Raw genomic sequence first — 16,976 nt, forward strand, 5'->3', positions numbered from 1 at the left:
TGATCTTCTCATAAAACTAAAACAGATTTTGGTGGGCAAGGAACCATATTAACATTCCCTGAGAGCTTTGTTACCTTTTTGTTCTTGAAAGCTCAGTGTTTTACCTACTCATTTTTCTGTTTCCAGTGCACACTTTGGTTCCTGTGTGACAACATCGTGATCTTGCCACAGCATTGAGAAAAGGGAACAACCCCAAACCCCTTGCTTTAACTTAAAGGGTTTCCTTCACCAAGATAAACAATGGTGCTGTCATCCAAAAAGGGATGGGGTTCGATAATGCACAGAAAATTTCATATCCTCTAATTATCTATTTTTATAGAATTCATACCAAACATTCTTTTGAACTTGCTTTGATTCTGACAAAGTCATTTTTTCCAATTGTTCATTTTGCACCATCCACATGTCCTTTTTGCCTCTCTTATGATTTATCAACTCTAGGATGTAATTTCTTCCGTAATTCCTCACATGCTCACTGTGAAATTCTGTAGTCTCTTACTATCACAGGTGAATATTTACAGATGATTTATAAATGGCAGAGAACAAGAACTTGGACAGTCTGGGTGGGCTGGATTGTTTCTGCACTGGAGACGTCAATGGGGCAGAAAAGCAGACACTCCCAGAAAAGGAGGACTGCACACAGGGTACTTGTCTACAGAGCCCTTGTGCATAAGCATGATAACAGTTTCCCTTTCAAGAGGAATGAATTCTACATAAAGTCTCTAGAGTATAAAATTCTATTATGCTGTATGGATGATGTGGTAGAGTATCTTCTCTCAGACTCATGTAGTTAAAATTTTCAGGGTGTCTCATGGACATGCCTGTGTTGTGGACATCTAGATATTATGCCTTTAAGTGCAAAAAAGGATAAAAATCTTAAATTTCCATTATCTTTCATACTTTGAGGATCAAAAAATGGAGACATTAAATCCATCACTAATTGTGAAGCTTTTTGATGGCTAACTGGGTATTCAGTAGAAACAGAAATGGGTTAATTTGTGTTTCTCCTCCTCTCTGCCCCTGTTGGGCTCACTCTTAATTGCTGCTGATAAAGTGAGACCACAGGAGAAAGAAGGCAGAGAAAAGGAGACAGGTTATTCACAATAGAAACTGGAAACTCTGGGATATTATTATATGAGTTGAAAGAAGTTGCCAAATATTTTTCCCATCAAATGAGAAAATCATCATGCTTTCTTATTTGAAGGGCCATTATTGCAACAATGTAGGTAAAACTAAGTGTAAGATAAAGCCTCAGGAATACACAAGATGGGTTTGATGGTCATTTCACATTGCACCTTCACAGAGTGTAAACCAGACACTCTGCCAAGACTGTATACTCATGAAAACCCATTCTTATTTAAATTATTATCCTTATTGTATAGTTTAAAAAATGAGGCATAAAAAATTGATGATTGACATGCATTGGTATCTGTAAAGTGAATTTTGTGTGCTAGAAGAACCTGATTACCAATTGGGAGACAAGAAGTGAATGTCTGATTCAGATTTAGTGCAATTATAAACAAATGTATGATAATATGGCTCAACCACTTGCATAAATACAGTACTTCTAAGGAGAAATGTCAGTGGAGTTAAGAAGCATTATTGGGAAAATTTTAGCTGAGCTTTGATTTAATGAGTAATACTTAGTGTGGTAAACACCCATCTCCTTAACATGGTGAATTCCATGTCTTAATCCTAGGACCTGTATGTTACCTTACATGGTAAAGAGATGCTACAGATGTGATCAATGTTCAGAAATTTGTGATGGGGATATTATCAGATTTACCAGGGTGGGTCCAAAGTAGTCATATGAACACTTAAAAGTAGAGAGTTTTCCCAGCTTTAGTCATACAGAGATGTGATGATGGAAAGATGGTCAGGAAAACTCAGTTCCACTAACTCTGAAGATGGTGAGAGGGACATGATAGCCACTAGAGACTGAGAAAGCAGGGATTGTATGATCCTTCTAGTCTGCAGAAAGGAGCACAGCCCAGCACTGATGTTAATATGGCAAGACATATCAGACTTCTGACCCACAGAACTGTAATATAATGCACTTTTGTTTAAGCTGCTAAGTTTCCAGTAATTTTTTATAGCAGCAATAGAAACCTATCACACCCAGGTTACATTTCTTTGACAGTTCCCAAAGAACTCTCACAGATTCTACTTTATTTTGTCCCAGAAAAATCTTGAGTGTTAGGTTGGGCAGATGAGGAAATAGTGGCTGAAAGAGGCTGAGTGACTTTCCCAAGGCTTTACACCTTACAGATGACAGAGCCAACCTGCCAATCCAGTATTTGCTCTGCACAGACATTCTTTTTTTTTTTTCAGAGATAATGTGTTTTATTGATTAAAATATTACATTTGTGCCAATTTCTCTTCCCTCTGCTCCCCTCCACCCGGTGGCCCCCCTCCCTCCAGTTGTCCCCCCCTTTTAGATTATGTCCATTAGTTGTGCATACAGTTCCTCCCAACCTCTCTCCGTCTATTCCATTCCCTCCTACCATGATCCCCAATTCCTATATCATCTCCCTCCCTCTCCCCACTCCCCCTCCCTGTTGACCTCCCCCCAATATGCTTCCCGTACCCACAGTTCCTTTTCCACTCTCGTTGCCTGTTTAGTTTGCCTTTGTTTCATCTCCCTAGCTTCTGTTTTTTAAACCAGTCCCTTTAACATCTCATATAACAGTGGTTTGGATCTAATGAACTCTTTCAGTTTTATTTTGTCCTGGAAACACTTTCTCTGTCCTTCTATTCTGAATGACAATTTCGCTGGATAGAGTATTCGTGGTTGTAGGTTTTGGATTTTCATTACTTTGAATATTTCTTGCCAGTCCCTTCTTGCCTGTAGGGTCTCCCTTGAGAAGTCAGCTGATAGTCTAATTGGGACCCCTTTGTACATAATTCTTTTCTTCTCTCTTGCTGCTTTTAAGATTCTCTCTTTATCTTTAATTTTTGACATTTTGATTATAATGTGTCTTGGAGTGGTTCTCCCTGGGTCCAGTTGTTTTGGAACTCTCCTTGCTTCCTGGACCTGCAAGTCTATTCCCTTCCCCAAGTCTGGGAAGTTCTCCTTTATTATATTTTCACTCAATTTTTCAAGTTCTAGTTCATCTTCCTCACTCTCTGGCAAACCAATGATTCTTATGTTGGGCCTTTTATAGCTGTCCCAGAGGTTTCTGATCCTCTGATTGTTGCTTCCCATTTCCTCTCTCTGCATTGGTTGACTTCTTGTTCCTTCTCCATATTCCAGTTTGTTGAAATGAACTCTGGATTTTTTTTCCTCACCATCTGTCTCGTATGCGGTTTTGTTCCTTTCGTTATGAATGTTTTTCGCTTCTTTCTTATCTTTTTCCTGCTCTTTTGTGAATTCTGTAAGCCACCTGATAACAATGGCCCAGAACTGAGCCTCTGACAGGTTTCTTATCTGTTCATCTGTCAGGTTCTCTATCTGATGCCTGGTGAGCTGTGTCACCGGGATTTCTATAGTTGTCTGCCTCATTTTGACAGATGTGTTTTGTTTTCTTGGGCCGGCTGTATGGGGCAGTGCCTGTGTACGCGTCACAAGTCAGCGACCGGCGCCTGTCTGCGACCTATTTCGCAGCCCTGTGGTGCTTTCTTTGGGGGTGGGGGTCCAAGATGGATTCACACAGTTATTCAGCTAGGAGACCGGGATCCGTCCTCCCGCCCCCCTGGGCCTCACTGTTCAAGGCGATGCGGTGGCTGCTCTCCCCAGCACTGGGGTCGCGCACTGCCAGGGGCCCAACCGCAGCAGGGATTTCTTGCCGCCCCGCCGCGGTCTCAGGTGCAATCGCAAACAGCGCTGCCCTCTTTAACTCTTACCTGCCCAAATGGCACCGCTGGTTTATAACTTCATATGTTGGGCTTCCGTGTAGTTTTATTTTCTGGAATTTCTAGTTATCCTTTGTTTTGAAGTAGTTGTATTCCTCTCTAGTTGTAGAGGGAGACCTAGCGTGTCCGTCTAAGCCTACATCTTGGCCGGAAGTCTCTGCACAGACATTCTCATGTGCAGTGTGGTCTGATGTGCCAACAAGTCCTGTTACTGGTAAAGCAAATATAGAGGTATGCCATGGATGCTGTGGGAGAAAGTTTTGAGAGCATTTATAGGCCTTTAATCCTTATTTGTAGAGCTGGAAATAAAATCCATTCATCATCACAGAGAAGTTGCATTGCCCACACAGATCCCTGATTTTATAAATGATAAAGTCATTTACACTGTAAAACATAAGTTGTCTTCAAGACTCATCATGCTGACATGCACAGTGCTTATGATTCTGTAATAAGCAGTTTGATGACATTTCCTTATGATGTGAGTGTGGCAAATTATTAGAATAACTTATCTTGTGATCCACTTATATTATGAAATTTCTAGTGATTTCTTCATACATTTAGAATTTGAGATATTAATGTAAAAGGAGTGATGGTCATTCAATTCAATCTACACCAGAGAGATGAAAGTGCTCCATGTTATGGAGCAACCAAATACAAATAACTAGATGGAAATTGAGCACTGTGAATATCAAAAATTATCATTTGCTTGAAGACAGGGATTGGGAAGAGAGGATAACTCATGTGTTTAATAAACTTTTTCAATTATCAATACCTCTAATAAATATGAGTGAGAATCAAAAATCAATGTGAACCAAGTTTCATTGACTCATGATGTGCTAGGAGTGACTACAGAGTACAGACCCTCTATGTCCCATTACTGCACATATAATTGTTTCTTTTATGTTATTTAGCCATTTGGTCATAGAGAACAGACCTCTTCACTAATCCCATCAGCGATTGATGACCTTTATTACTATTTCTGTTCTTTCAATGAATCCTCAAAAATACCTTAAGCTTCTATTATAACTCTTATCTAAAATATGCAAAATATTGAGTATTCCAAGCTCCTTCTCAGTATTTCTTTTTTTTTTCAGTATATTTTATTGATTATATTGTTACAGTAGTCCCAATTTTTCCCCTTTGCTCCCCTCTGCTCAGTACCCCGCTTCCTCCAGCAATCCCACCCCCCTAGTTCATGTCCATGGGTCATGCATATAAGTTCTTTGGCTTCACCCTTTCTTATATTATTCTTAACTTCCCCCTGTCTGTTTTGTGCCATTTATGCTTCTTAATCTCTGCACCATTTCCACATTTCTCCCCCTTCTCCCTTCCAGCTGATAACCCTCCAAATGATCCCTATACCTATGATTCTATTCCTATTCTAGTTTGTTTAGTTGTATTTTGTTTTTATTTTTTAGATCCAGTTGCTGATAGTTGTGTTTGTTGTCATTTTAGTGTTCATGGTTTTGATCTTTTTTTAAAAGTATATTTTACTGATTATGTTGTTACAGTTGTTCCAATTTCTTTCCCTTTGCTCCCCTCTGCCCAATACCCCACTTCCCTCCAGCAATCCCACCCCCCTAGTTCATGTCCATGTGTCATGCTTATAAGATCTTTGGCTTCACCATTTCCTATAGTATTCTTTTTTTTTTTAAGGCAAAAAATATGTATTTATTTTTATGCTCATAACGTAACTCCAAAGGCAAACAAGATACGGATAACAGGGTGAACTGAGTACCTGCGGGACGGGTGGGCGGAATACTTCCATTCTTTTATTCTGTAGCATTTTGCACTTTTTGACTTGGGGCAGTATAAATGCACTTGTTTCATAAGTAAAACAACAAAATAAATGAGTGAAAAGAAATGGCCCACAATTAAACAACAAATCTGACCGAATTGTATTCTGCTAGAGGCTTTGATCTTTCTAAAGAGTCACTTCGGGCCCTGTTTGGTTTCTTGTCAATTCTGCTTTAATTTGCTTTAACAACGAGTTTACTTCATCTGGGCCACGAAGAGGAAAGTCACTTGTGCTCTAATTTATGGTGAGCAGGTCACTTTCTGACCAAACAGCTTTTTTTTTTTTTTGGAGACCAGGAAGTGAATCTAAAAAAACTCGGAACTCAGTCACTATGGGCTCACATGCTGCTTCAACCAGTTCGCTGTTGGAATGGTTAGAACCCCGAAGCTGAAAACGCACACTGTGAACGCCAGAGAGGTAACATGCTTGTTCATCATCCATCACCTTGTCTCGAGCATCACAACGCCAGGACTTACAGAGCCCTGGGAAGTTTACTGAATCTCAGCTTTGTTTACATGACTACGTGGTTTGCCTTATAAAAGCAAATCTAAGAATGCAAAAATAAATAGATAAAAAGACAACTTTGGTCAGAGGCAGTTTCTGAAAAGACCTCCTTCTTGATGCCTTTACCTTCGCATTCATCAATAAGCCGAAGACACCAGCACACACATATATGCCTGGGGTTTTGCCTTCCTTGCTTTAAAGATGGAATTTCAAGGGGTGCAATGTGTCTAAAAGCAGAGGCCATCTTTTCAGGGTGAGAAGGGCAGCAATTGTCCAGCTCTACTCTCATTAGGGACAAATGAGCTTCATCTTACAAGATTCTGAGTACAAAGTCACTCACTGATAGCCCACTGTTTTCTCCTTGGGAAGCAGCAGCAGTTTGTAGTCTGGAATCATTGCTGGAGAACTGGAGAAGTCTCTTTGGGGACAAGAAGAATGGAGTTGCCCTCTTGGAAGACAGAAACTCAGTCTTGAAATTCAAAACTTGAGTGTGCCTTTCAACTTGCTGCTCCTAAATTTACCTTCGAGTCTTTGATATGATACAGAGAAAACAAGGAGTGCCTTTGCCCACCTTATCTTAATTCATCCAGGGCGTAGCTTCCTTTATCTAGTTCTGGCATTTTTTATTCCTGTTTGTTTTCAAAACCACTTGGGTATATATCTTTTTTTGTTGTTATTTAAAAAAAATTTTTTTTAATTTATTGATTTTAGAGAGAGAGGGAGGGGGTAAAGGGGGGAGGGGGAGAGAGATAGGTGGGGAGGGAGGGAGAGACATTGATTTGTTGTTCCATTTATTTATGCATTCATTGGTTGATTCTTGTATGGGCGACTGGGAATCGAACCTGCAACCTTGGTGTATCGGGATGATGCTCCAACCAACTGAGCTACCTGGCAAGGGCTTGAGTATATCTCTTGACTGAGCACAGTGGTAGGAATAATCTTGGTTTAGGGAATAAGCTCTGGGCAAGTTTAACAGCCCTTGCGCTTGACATAAAACAATTTTTATCCTCGGTGCGCACAAAGGCTGAACTTTGTGGCCTAAGGCACTCTGTGTGTTTCCTCATCCCTCAGCAATGATATGCTCACCTCGCTGCCAGGCCAAATACTTGATGAATGACAGCATCCCAGTGTTCCATAAATATCAAACACTCCAACACCTGGAATGTACAACTCGGAAAAGGCTGTGGGACATTCCAGCAGCTTCTTCCAAACAGCGTGGGCTCTTCCCAACCTTGCTGCCCCGGGCCAACACAAAGGCCGTGATTTTCCTCCTGTGATTCAGGAGGGTTGGGCAGAAGACCGATGGGCAGCAGCGGCTCTGGGGAGGGTGCCTCCCTCACTCGTGTCCTCAAGCCGTGGTCATCACATCCAGAGTCAGGCACTTGATCGTCCTCGAGAATTCAAAGCAGGAGAAGAAAGCTGCTTATTAGATTGGAGAGGATGGATGGAGAGGGCGTTGGCATAGGGAGAAGGTCCTCCCAATGGTATAGGGTCCTCTCAATGGTATAGGGTCGTGGATTAGAAAACACTTGTCAAGCTAATGCCACACATTCTCCTTTAGAGGAAGGCAAATTAGACTTTTAATGATAGAATTTCGTAGTTGGAAGCAGACGTAAGTGCAAGTGTACTTTGCTGTTGCAAAAATAGGAGGCCCAGAGATTTGTCTTAAGTCATTAAGTGAGTTAGTTGATGGCAGAGCTGGGTCTGTAACCAGGACTTTAGACTGTGCCTTCTCAGCTGCATCCCAGACACTCGCAGATACGGATCAGCAGCAGGGTGCACTGGCCTTGGGACAGCGCTTTGCAAACTGTAACGACGCAGCCGTGGAGGGAATTACTCCTGCAGGTAATGCTTCTGGACACACCTGCGTATTTGATTACCTACCACAATGACGGCAGTGACCCCGAGCAGCACAAAAACATTCCGAAACAGGTAGTTTTTAACATCCTCCTTTGTGATATTCTGCACTTTCTTCTTGGCCAAGAGCGTGCGTTTATGGACTCCTTGGGGCAATCTCTCCATCCTGCCTCCCATCCTGGGCTCCTCTCCATTGATTTTAGTCATACTTTACTCCTCTAGGAGTGTCTGTTATTTACACTTCCATGTCTAGGAATCGATCCCCCAAAGCCAGACCTCTTTGCCGTTGGAGAACACAGCTCTCCTGATGGTGCAACGGGTGGGAGGGGTCCCCCGGGCAATGACAAGGGGAATTCCCGAGCAGGGAAGCGCGGGGTCACACGGCACAGGGAGCCAGCAGGCATGTGCTCTGACCCCTATAGTATTCTTAACTTCCCTCTATTCTAAATCATATTCTTACTATGAGGATACTTAAGTATTAAAGTATTGGGGTCCTACATGAAGCCTGAGGTTTAACTGGACTAACTTTCAACTTGGAGCTGGTGTTTACCTGTAGGCATGCTGAGTGGCCTTGCTGAACAGCAGAGTGGGGGTAAAACTTCTTAGAGGAGATAATGACCTGCATGTAGTTACTATGTCCATCCGTCACTGCGTTTTCATTCTCCAAGGAAATTTCCAGAAATTCCGTGTATTGAGCCTGTTCAGCTTCTTCTGGGTCCCCTGAGAACCCACTTGCATCATGTGGATCATGGGTGTTTCCCCCAGGTGCTGGCTGCCTCCCTGACCTGGAGCCTGGTGAGCAGCCATCAATGGTCTGTACATGTTGGGCCACTCATACCGAACATTTAGCCATTACTGCTTCATTGTGCAACTATCCCATAGCTGTGCACTCAAATTCACATATTCTATCACATTTTTTTCTAGTTACCACATAATTCAAAGTTTAACTAGTAAGTGGAATAAGATCATTAATCACTTACATACACATTTGTGTCATACTTTACAAGCATTTACAGACCCATTAACTCTCATCAGCCCTGACACACTTCATTTTTTGGACTTATGTCCTCCCCCGAAATGTTGAAAATATCTCTGGACCTGACACATGCTGAAGGTGAAGGGCAGGGAGAGCTAGGAAGTGGGCACTTGGTTTCCAGGGACAGAGAGAGAAATTCATACTGGAAGATTTCTTAGACTGAATCATTTTCTCTACTGAAATTGTAACCCAGCAGTCAAAGCTTGCATTAGTATCATCATTTCACATTTAAATATACTAGTCTCCTACAAGAATTCATGGCTCAAAAGCCATCAGCAGTACTCTAGTTTGGGGCGTTCAAGATAATATCTATTGAAATTCATTTCACCCCCCCGCCCGCCCCCCCCCCCCCGTTGCTTGGTGTGTACTAAAGTTCCGAAAAATATTTGTTTTCAATGTATGCACAAGAATGCCTGTAACATTCCTTTGAACTTTCAAGGAAAAATTTATTTCCATATACAATAGATATCTGTGTAAGGAGTCATTCCAATTTATTGCATTTTATGTCTACCATCAATTTTTACAGACATATTTGCTTGTCCTTTTATTAGATAAGAATTCATTCATTTCATAATGTGGCCTGCTTTTTAGTTACTAGTGTTTACTCATTTTTTATATTTCCTCAATTCAAATTTTTATCCTGAGGTTTATATCAGAATTTAGTAATTATACTTTATTTTTATTTTTTAATTAAAATTTGTTTATTTATTTATTTTTAGAGAGGGGGGAAAGGAGAAAGAGAGGGGGAGAAACATCACTGTGTAGTTGCCTCTCACTTGCGCCCCCAACTGGGGACCTGACATGCAACCTAGTCATGTGCCCTGGCTGGGAATCGAACCAGCGACACTTAGCTCACAGGCCAACGCTCAATCCACTGAGCCACAGCAGCCAGGAACTTTATTTTTAATTAGTGAGGATGTTCTTAGCTGCATGGGACAGAAAAATTCAAGATGTCTGGAGATAGACTTTTCCAGGGATAGTAATTCAGAAAGTCAGTTGCAATTCTCAGAATTCAGTTCTTTTTCCATCTTTCTTTTCTGTCATCACCTGATCTTCATTACTCTTCATCATGGTTAGGAGCTGAGTGAGAGTTCCCAACACAGGTGCAGTCACTATAACACACAGTAAATGAAGGGAAGAGTTTCCACACATCTATTTATTACTAAGGACCCTTTCCCAGACACTACCTGAGTAATTCCTCCTATCCTGTGTCTCCTCCTAGACCACTCATCTTCAGTGCATGACTCACTGGAAGCAGAGCCATTGGTTGTCACTGATTTTGACATGTCCCCATTCACTGCCTGGGTTGAGCATGGGGTCACGTTTCTTGGGCCCACATCCCTGACACCTGGAAAGACTGGATCTCTGCTGTCCGAAGAATGGGAAATATCTGGGAAGTTAAAAATTACATGTCCTCCCTATTATTATCTATTACTCCTCTAAGCATAATAGCCCTACATGACATTCTTCCTGTTGCTTGATTACCTCTTCCAATATTCCACCAAATTTAAGGGTATTTATATGAATAATTTGTTTTGTGGTTGCAAGTAGGAACATATTCTTGGTCATAACCATCTATAAAACTCAAGATTCGGAGGTGAGAGTTTTATTTCTAGAGCTATCTGTCCATTCTGTTTTCAATCCCCAAGGCTGTTTCTTGGCTTCAATGTGGTGATGAAGTAAATCTGGTCTAAATTCAGTGTTTTTTTAGTCAAATATGTAAGGATTACTGAGGCCCAACTGAGTGCCTTGCCTTCTCTGCTGGTACTGAGTTTATGGGTCTTGCATAGTTCCTGGTGAGGTTCAGGAGTGAGGGGGTCCTTCTCTGATTCTGGTTTCCACACTTGCCTCAGTAATAAGGAGCCATGTGGTCTGCACTGATAGAGCAGGTGGCATCCAGTGGTGACTCCTGTGGGTGTCACATTTGGTTCCAGCACAGTTCCAGGACATAGAAATACACATGGATGCAATGTCTGTCCCCGGTCCCTGGGTAGGTAGTCCAGGTCCTTCACACATCACACCCTCCTCAAACCTTTCCATCCTTACTGCAGGTGCACAAAAAGCTTATCAATCACCAGTACCTCTTGGATACTCAGTCAGTAAAAAGGATGGCTATCTTGTTTGTCTAGGGCTGTTTTAACAAATTACCACATGCTTGATGACTTAAAACAACAGAAATTTATTCTCAAAGTTCTAGGGGTAAGTCTGCCATCCAGGCAGAAACCTTCTTGACTCTCTAAGCTCAGGGAAAATCTGGAGTCCTTGGATCTTGGCCTTGTAATTTCACTCTCTGACTCTGTCTCTATGTGACTATCCCCTCCCTGTGACTGTGTATCCTCTTCAGTTTTACAAGGTAGTTGCCAATGGATTTAGGGCTCACTCACATAATTCAGGAGGGTCTCATCTTGAGATTCTTAACTTCAGTCTGTATGCAAAGACCATTCTCCCAAATAAGGTCCTATTCACAGGTTCCAGTGTATAAAATGGGGACATATACTTTTGGGGACCACTGTTCACCTACCACAGGGAGTAGAAGTCTGAGGCTTGTCTCATGATGATGTGCAAGCCCATGTGTAGGCCTGTTTCTCTCAAATTGAAGATAGGAGGCAAGTCTTACTCCTCCTTCAAATGCCCCCAAATTTCATGAGGAGCTTCCTTGTGTTTTATTTCTTCTTTCCCACCATCAACCATTGACCACTTAGGATTCTGTTCTAAGCAGTCAAGGGACACAGACACTGCTGGATGTGTCCCTCTGTGCTGTGTGTCCATAGACTGCCCCAACCCCCATTGAACACTTTCCTCTGGGTGGTGGTGGTGAAGGGACAGCCATCTTCAATCTTTTTATTTCCCACAAAGAATAGTATTTTTTTTGGACTCAGCCATTTTGATGCAGATTTCTGCTGTGGGCGTGAGCCCTCTCCACTACCATGACCATCATTAAGTGGCCTCCAAAGGAATGACAAACCAGCAGGCATGGGGACATGTCCCCTTGCTGACACTCACCTTCATCTTGCCCCACTTACAGATGGATCATTCTTGTCATGTCCACTTGAAATACTCTTCTTGCAGCTACTCCAGTTACCTGGCAGTTGCTAGAAAATCTTAAGTCATTTAAGTTATATTTCTTTTCCATTTGAGTAGCATCATCACCCACAAAAACATTTTAATGTAGCTCTTGAAAATACAAAATAAAGTAATTTGAGGCTGATAGAAAGTGAGGTACTATCTGTAGGGGACCATTCTGCATAGTTTTGAGAATTGTAGCCCAAGCCATGAGCCAGGCTCTGAGAACCTCATCAAAGTCGACCGGAACACCAGGAAGGCTAGAGACAGGCATGACTCAAAGGCCACTCAGGAGGTTTCCATAGGAATTGGATTTAAAGAATGTATACTGTACCCTGGCTGGTGTGGCTCAGTGGATTGAGCGTCGGCCTGTGAACCAAGTGTCACTGGTTTGATTCCCAGTCAGGGCACATAACTAGGTTGCACATCAGGTCCCCAGTTGGGGGTGTGAGTGAGAGGCAACCACATACTGATGTTTCTCTCCCTCTCTTTCTCCTTTCCCCTCTCTCTAAAATAGATAAATAAATAAACAAATAAATTATATATAAAAAAGAATGCATACTGTGCTTTGAAGCTTGCTCTGCTTTTCTTATCTCTTAGTTAACTATAAACAGTGTAGCTAAAAATGTATGAAGCCTTGCACCTCATGTCAGTATGACACCAGGATGTTTAACAGACCCTGACACAGACTGGTCACATTGTTCTTTATATTGATATCTGTAATCAGTAACTGTCAACTGTAACCCAAGCATCTGAAAGCTAATTGATGATTTATGACCCTGTGTCTCCTGAATTCACTCATCAATAAAAGGGTCTAGGAGAGAACATTCAATGCTCTTTTCCACTAGAGAAATTTGCCACCTCTCATCCTCTCAGACAAAAGACAGTGTTCTGTGTAATTTTGGTCTCTCATCCGTGATCCTGAAACCTCTGCTGGATAGGGAGTTTCCACTGAACTGGGAAATTGGAGGTGACCAGCCTTAACTATCTCTATTCTTTGAAATAAATAGACATTTATCTGTATTTTTTGAGGATTTTAATGGTTTGTGAAGATTGCTATAAGATTGATTTTGCTGAAATTTAACAGAGTTGGTTAAATAAATATATTGGACACATGATTAGTACTTCAGTAAGGTAAGAACACCTGGAACTTTGTTCCCAGGGCCCCCAAATTAAGAATTCTTAAGCACTGAAAAGTTTAATCTAAAAGATGGATGCTCTTTATATCTCAGAAAATGACCTTTCCCAACAGAGGAAGTGGGTACAGGAGGGAACAGCTAGAGGCCAAGTATTTCTATTATCAGAGAGGAGAGGTCACTCAAGCACCAGAGAAAGGCTGATACAGAGGTGGCAAAGTAAGAGGGTACAGGGCTGAGCACCTGGTAAGTGTGGGATGTAACATACAGGAGAGTTCTGGAATAACACCTGTTGATGGAGGAAATGTGTTTATGGAGATCTCCCAAAGTCATGCAGCATGCCCAGCTACCTGTCAAATCACAATAAACTTCTGCAGCTTAAACAACACTAATTCAGATGTTCAACACAAGTCTCACAAGCCCGAAATCAAGGTTAATAGCAACAACTTCCTGTTTTTATTTATAACGTATTCTGATAACAAGATCCTCTCTTGAGAACACTAATTGAAGCTGAATTTTTAACGAAGGATTACATTTTTAAAAAACCTGCATGGACTATTTTATAGGAGACAGAAAATTGTTCTATAATCTGGGATGCTTTTAAGACTTTAATATGTGACTTACATGAACTACAACTCAGCAAAGAAGTTCTTCTGTCAAACCTATCACAAGTCATATATTTGCAAGTTAGCACTGACTGCCTCATCACTATGGCTTTGCCTGGCAAAAGAACTTGCATAGGAGGCATAACATTTTAGAGATTTTTAACAGGTGGAGTCTTATTTTGAGTTCACCTTTTACAGTTTCTTCCTGTCCTAGAATTTGATAATCAAATACAGCAGTCATTAATTTATCATAATAATTGAAGTTGCATAAAATCTATGATGAAAGGCCAGTGGAAAGCTATATAAGACTACTGTACAATTTTGGAAGGAGACACAGACCTTCCCCAGACCACAGACATTCAGAGTTAAAGGCACACAGGTGGTGCCAGATACAGAAAGTTTGGTTTAATTCTCAGCAAATGAAACTTTGACTTTGGGAGGTCACAAGTTTCAGTCAAGGGACATCTGAAAATGGTGTACATAGAATCCTTGGTATAGCTTTCTAGAATGGAATGCAGATCTCGGAAGGGAGATTTATGTTTTATGCAAAAGCCCAACACATATTGAAAACATTCCTAAAGTTAAGTTTGTTCCCAGTGGAGTGTTAACTGCTAAACAACAGTTAATTCTCAGTATAAAATGAAATGAGTCATTTAAACTAGGTCATCAAAGGGGCTGCAAAATGGTGGCAGAGTAGGGAGGATCTTTCTGGCACCTCCTCCCAGAACTAAACTGGAAATAAAAATAAAGAGGGAAACAGTCTCCCGAAATAACCAAACTAAGACTACCTGAAGAGGAGACTTTTATCCAAGGACAGCCAGAAACCACACCGAGACTGGTAGGAAGGGCGGGGACAAAAAAGGGGTGAGGTGGCAGGCTGAGGTTAAGGAGGGATAGCATGTCTGTGGGAGCTTCTCCCTGAGAGGAGTGAAGCCTGGACCCCAGACTGGGCTCCCAATCACAGAACGCAAGAGCCAAGATCAGCCACCCACATAGCATCTAATGGGTAAAGACTGGGGCAGGGTTTCTGTCTACCAGGAAGAGACGGAGCTAACTGGAGAGAAAGCTACTATTTTTTTTTTAAAGGGCCAAAGCACAGGTGTTTCTGTTTGCAGCAACTCACCTTAGTTTCTGGCAAAGGGAGGGTGGTGTGGGTGGGACTTCCGTGAACAGAGTCTGGAGTGGCAGGCACTGGGGAAAGATGTGGGGGAGCAGCTAGGTCATACCTCAATACTGCAGCAGCCATTTTTCTTGAGAAAAATCAAGCCTCCCCCAGGGGAAAAGCAATTACCACACCCTCTAGTATCCTGCTCACCCCATCCTCTGACACCATACTCACCCGCTCCACCCTCTGGAATCCTGGTGACCCCACCCTGCATCTGTTCCCCTACCCTGTATCTTAACTGTTGTTGAGGAGACAGCAACATAGGCAGTCTCAAGGTGTGTCAGAAACTGTCTTTAGAGCACAGCCATTTCATACACTCTCCTGGGGAACTGGACTCGTGCTTCCCCCCGTGGGAAAGCCATAGAAACACTCTCCTGATTTCTAGAAGATTCAAACTCTGGGCTCTATAGGTCCCAACCTCTTTTATAATAGGGGCCTTTCCCTGCCAAATTCAGGGAAATAATCCAGGACAGACTCACTAATGTGGCTCAGGGGTGGTGGAACACACCTACCACCTTCTCTGAATTCTGAACAGCACCTCTCCCTCATGGGAAATACAGGAGTTTCATCTCCCTGGTTCTACCAGAAGCCCTCTCAGACAGTCAGATCAGAAACAGACTGAAAGCAGGCCAGCAGGCAGATGTAGGCAGAGGTAGATCCTGCAGTGCATTGGGACATTTGGGGATCCATCCCTGTCTCTGTGCTGATAAAAGCCAGCTTTATACTGCAACTTGGCCCATCCCTTGTGCAGTCAAGTCCAGAAAAGATAGCCACAAACTGTGAGTCACTTATAGCTTCAAACAGGCTGCTGAAAGCTAGACATAGACAGCATCTGACATTGGCTTTTATCAGCTTCAGATAACATCAAAGCTGTTGCCAAGCAGAGAAACCAGCAGGCAACAACTAAACTCTGCTGAGATAAATTCCACTTTCTTCTTTTCATTATTTTATCTTTTCATAGCCTTTTTATCAGTTTTTCTTTTTCTTCTGTTTTATTTTTCTCTATTTTTCCTTTCATTTTCTTATTTTATGCTTTCCTTTTCTTACTCTATTGTTTTCCTTATTTTTTATTTTCTCTTCTCTTGTTCTTTTTTCCATTTTTCTATTTCTATTTCTTACTCGTATTGTTCCTTTCCCTTCTCTCATTATGTTTTCTTTCTTTTTGTCTTCTTGTATTTTTTCTTTCACTGTTCTATTTCTTTCTTTTTTTTTCACTTTTTATTTTTATTTATTTATTTATTTTTTTATTTTTAAATGTGTTTTATTGATTACAGTGTTACATTTGTTCCAATTTCCCTTCCCTCTGCTCCCCTCCACCCGGTGGTCCCCCTCCCTCCCCTTGTCCCACCCTTTTAGTCCATGTCCATTGGTTGTGCATATAGTTCTTCTCAACCTCTCTCTATCTATTCCATTCCCTCCTACAATGTTTCTTAATTCCTATACCATCTCCCTCCCTCTCCCCCTTCCCTGCTGACCTCCCCCCAATATGCTCCCCATACCTATAGTTCTTTTCCACTCTCATTGCCTATTTAGTTTGCCTTTGTTTCAATTCCCTAGCTTCTGTTGTTTTTTGTGATGCAGTTTTCATTTTAGTGTTCATAGCTTTGATCCTCCTTTTTCTAAACCAGTCCCTTTAACATCTCATATAACAGTGGTTTGGATCTAATGAACTCTTTCAGTTTTATTTTGTCCTGGAAACACTTTCTCTGCCCTTCTATTCTGAATGACAGCTTCACTGGATAAAGTATTCGTGGTTGTAGGTTTTGGATTTTCATTCCTTTGAATATTTCTTGCCAGTCCCTTCTTGCCTGCAGGGTCTCCCTTGAGAAGTCAGCTGATAGTCTAATTGGGACCCCTTTGTACATGATTCTTTTCTTCTCTCTTGCTGCTTTTAAGATTCTCTCTTTATCTTTAACTTTTGACATTTTGATTATAATGTGTCTTGGAGTGGTTCTCCCTGGGT

General features: G+C 41.6%; 1 protein-coding gene across 1 annotated transcript; it reads right to left on the reverse strand.

The window, feature by feature from the left end:
- Window positions 1–4,939: 4,939 nt before the first annotated feature.
- Window positions 4,940–8,215, reverse strand: LOC150004648 (excitatory amino acid transporter 1-like). The gene is made up of 2 exons (XM_090284916.1): window positions 8,036–8,215; window positions 4,940–4,987 (listed from the first exon to the last, which is right to left on the reverse strand). Exons 1-2 carry the CDS (start codon window positions 8,213–8,215, stop codon window positions 4,940–4,942), a joined length of 228 nt encoding a protein of 75 aa, XP_090141042.1.
- Window positions 8,216–16,976: the final 8,761 nt, after the last annotated feature.

The sequence above is a fragment of the Furipterus horrens genome, unplaced genomic scaffold, assembly GCF_987537825.1.
Source record: "Furipterus horrens unplaced genomic scaffold, mFurHor1.1.pri manual_scaffold_7, whole genome shotgun sequence".
NCBI classification, from domain to species: domain Eukaryota; kingdom Metazoa; phylum Chordata; class Mammalia; order Chiroptera; family Furipteridae; genus Furipterus; species Furipterus horrens.

Excerpts from the sequence above, each read along its gene's own strand:
- LOC150004648 (XM_090284916.1), bottom strand. The coding sequence starts at position 8,215 with ATGACTAAAATCAATGGAGAGGAGCCCAGGATGGGAGGCAGGATGGAG. Across the intron at positions 4,988-8,035 it reads GGGTCACTGCCGTCATTGTG|GGGAAAAATTGGGACTACTG; the intron begins GTAGGTAATCAA and ends AGGGGAGCAAAG.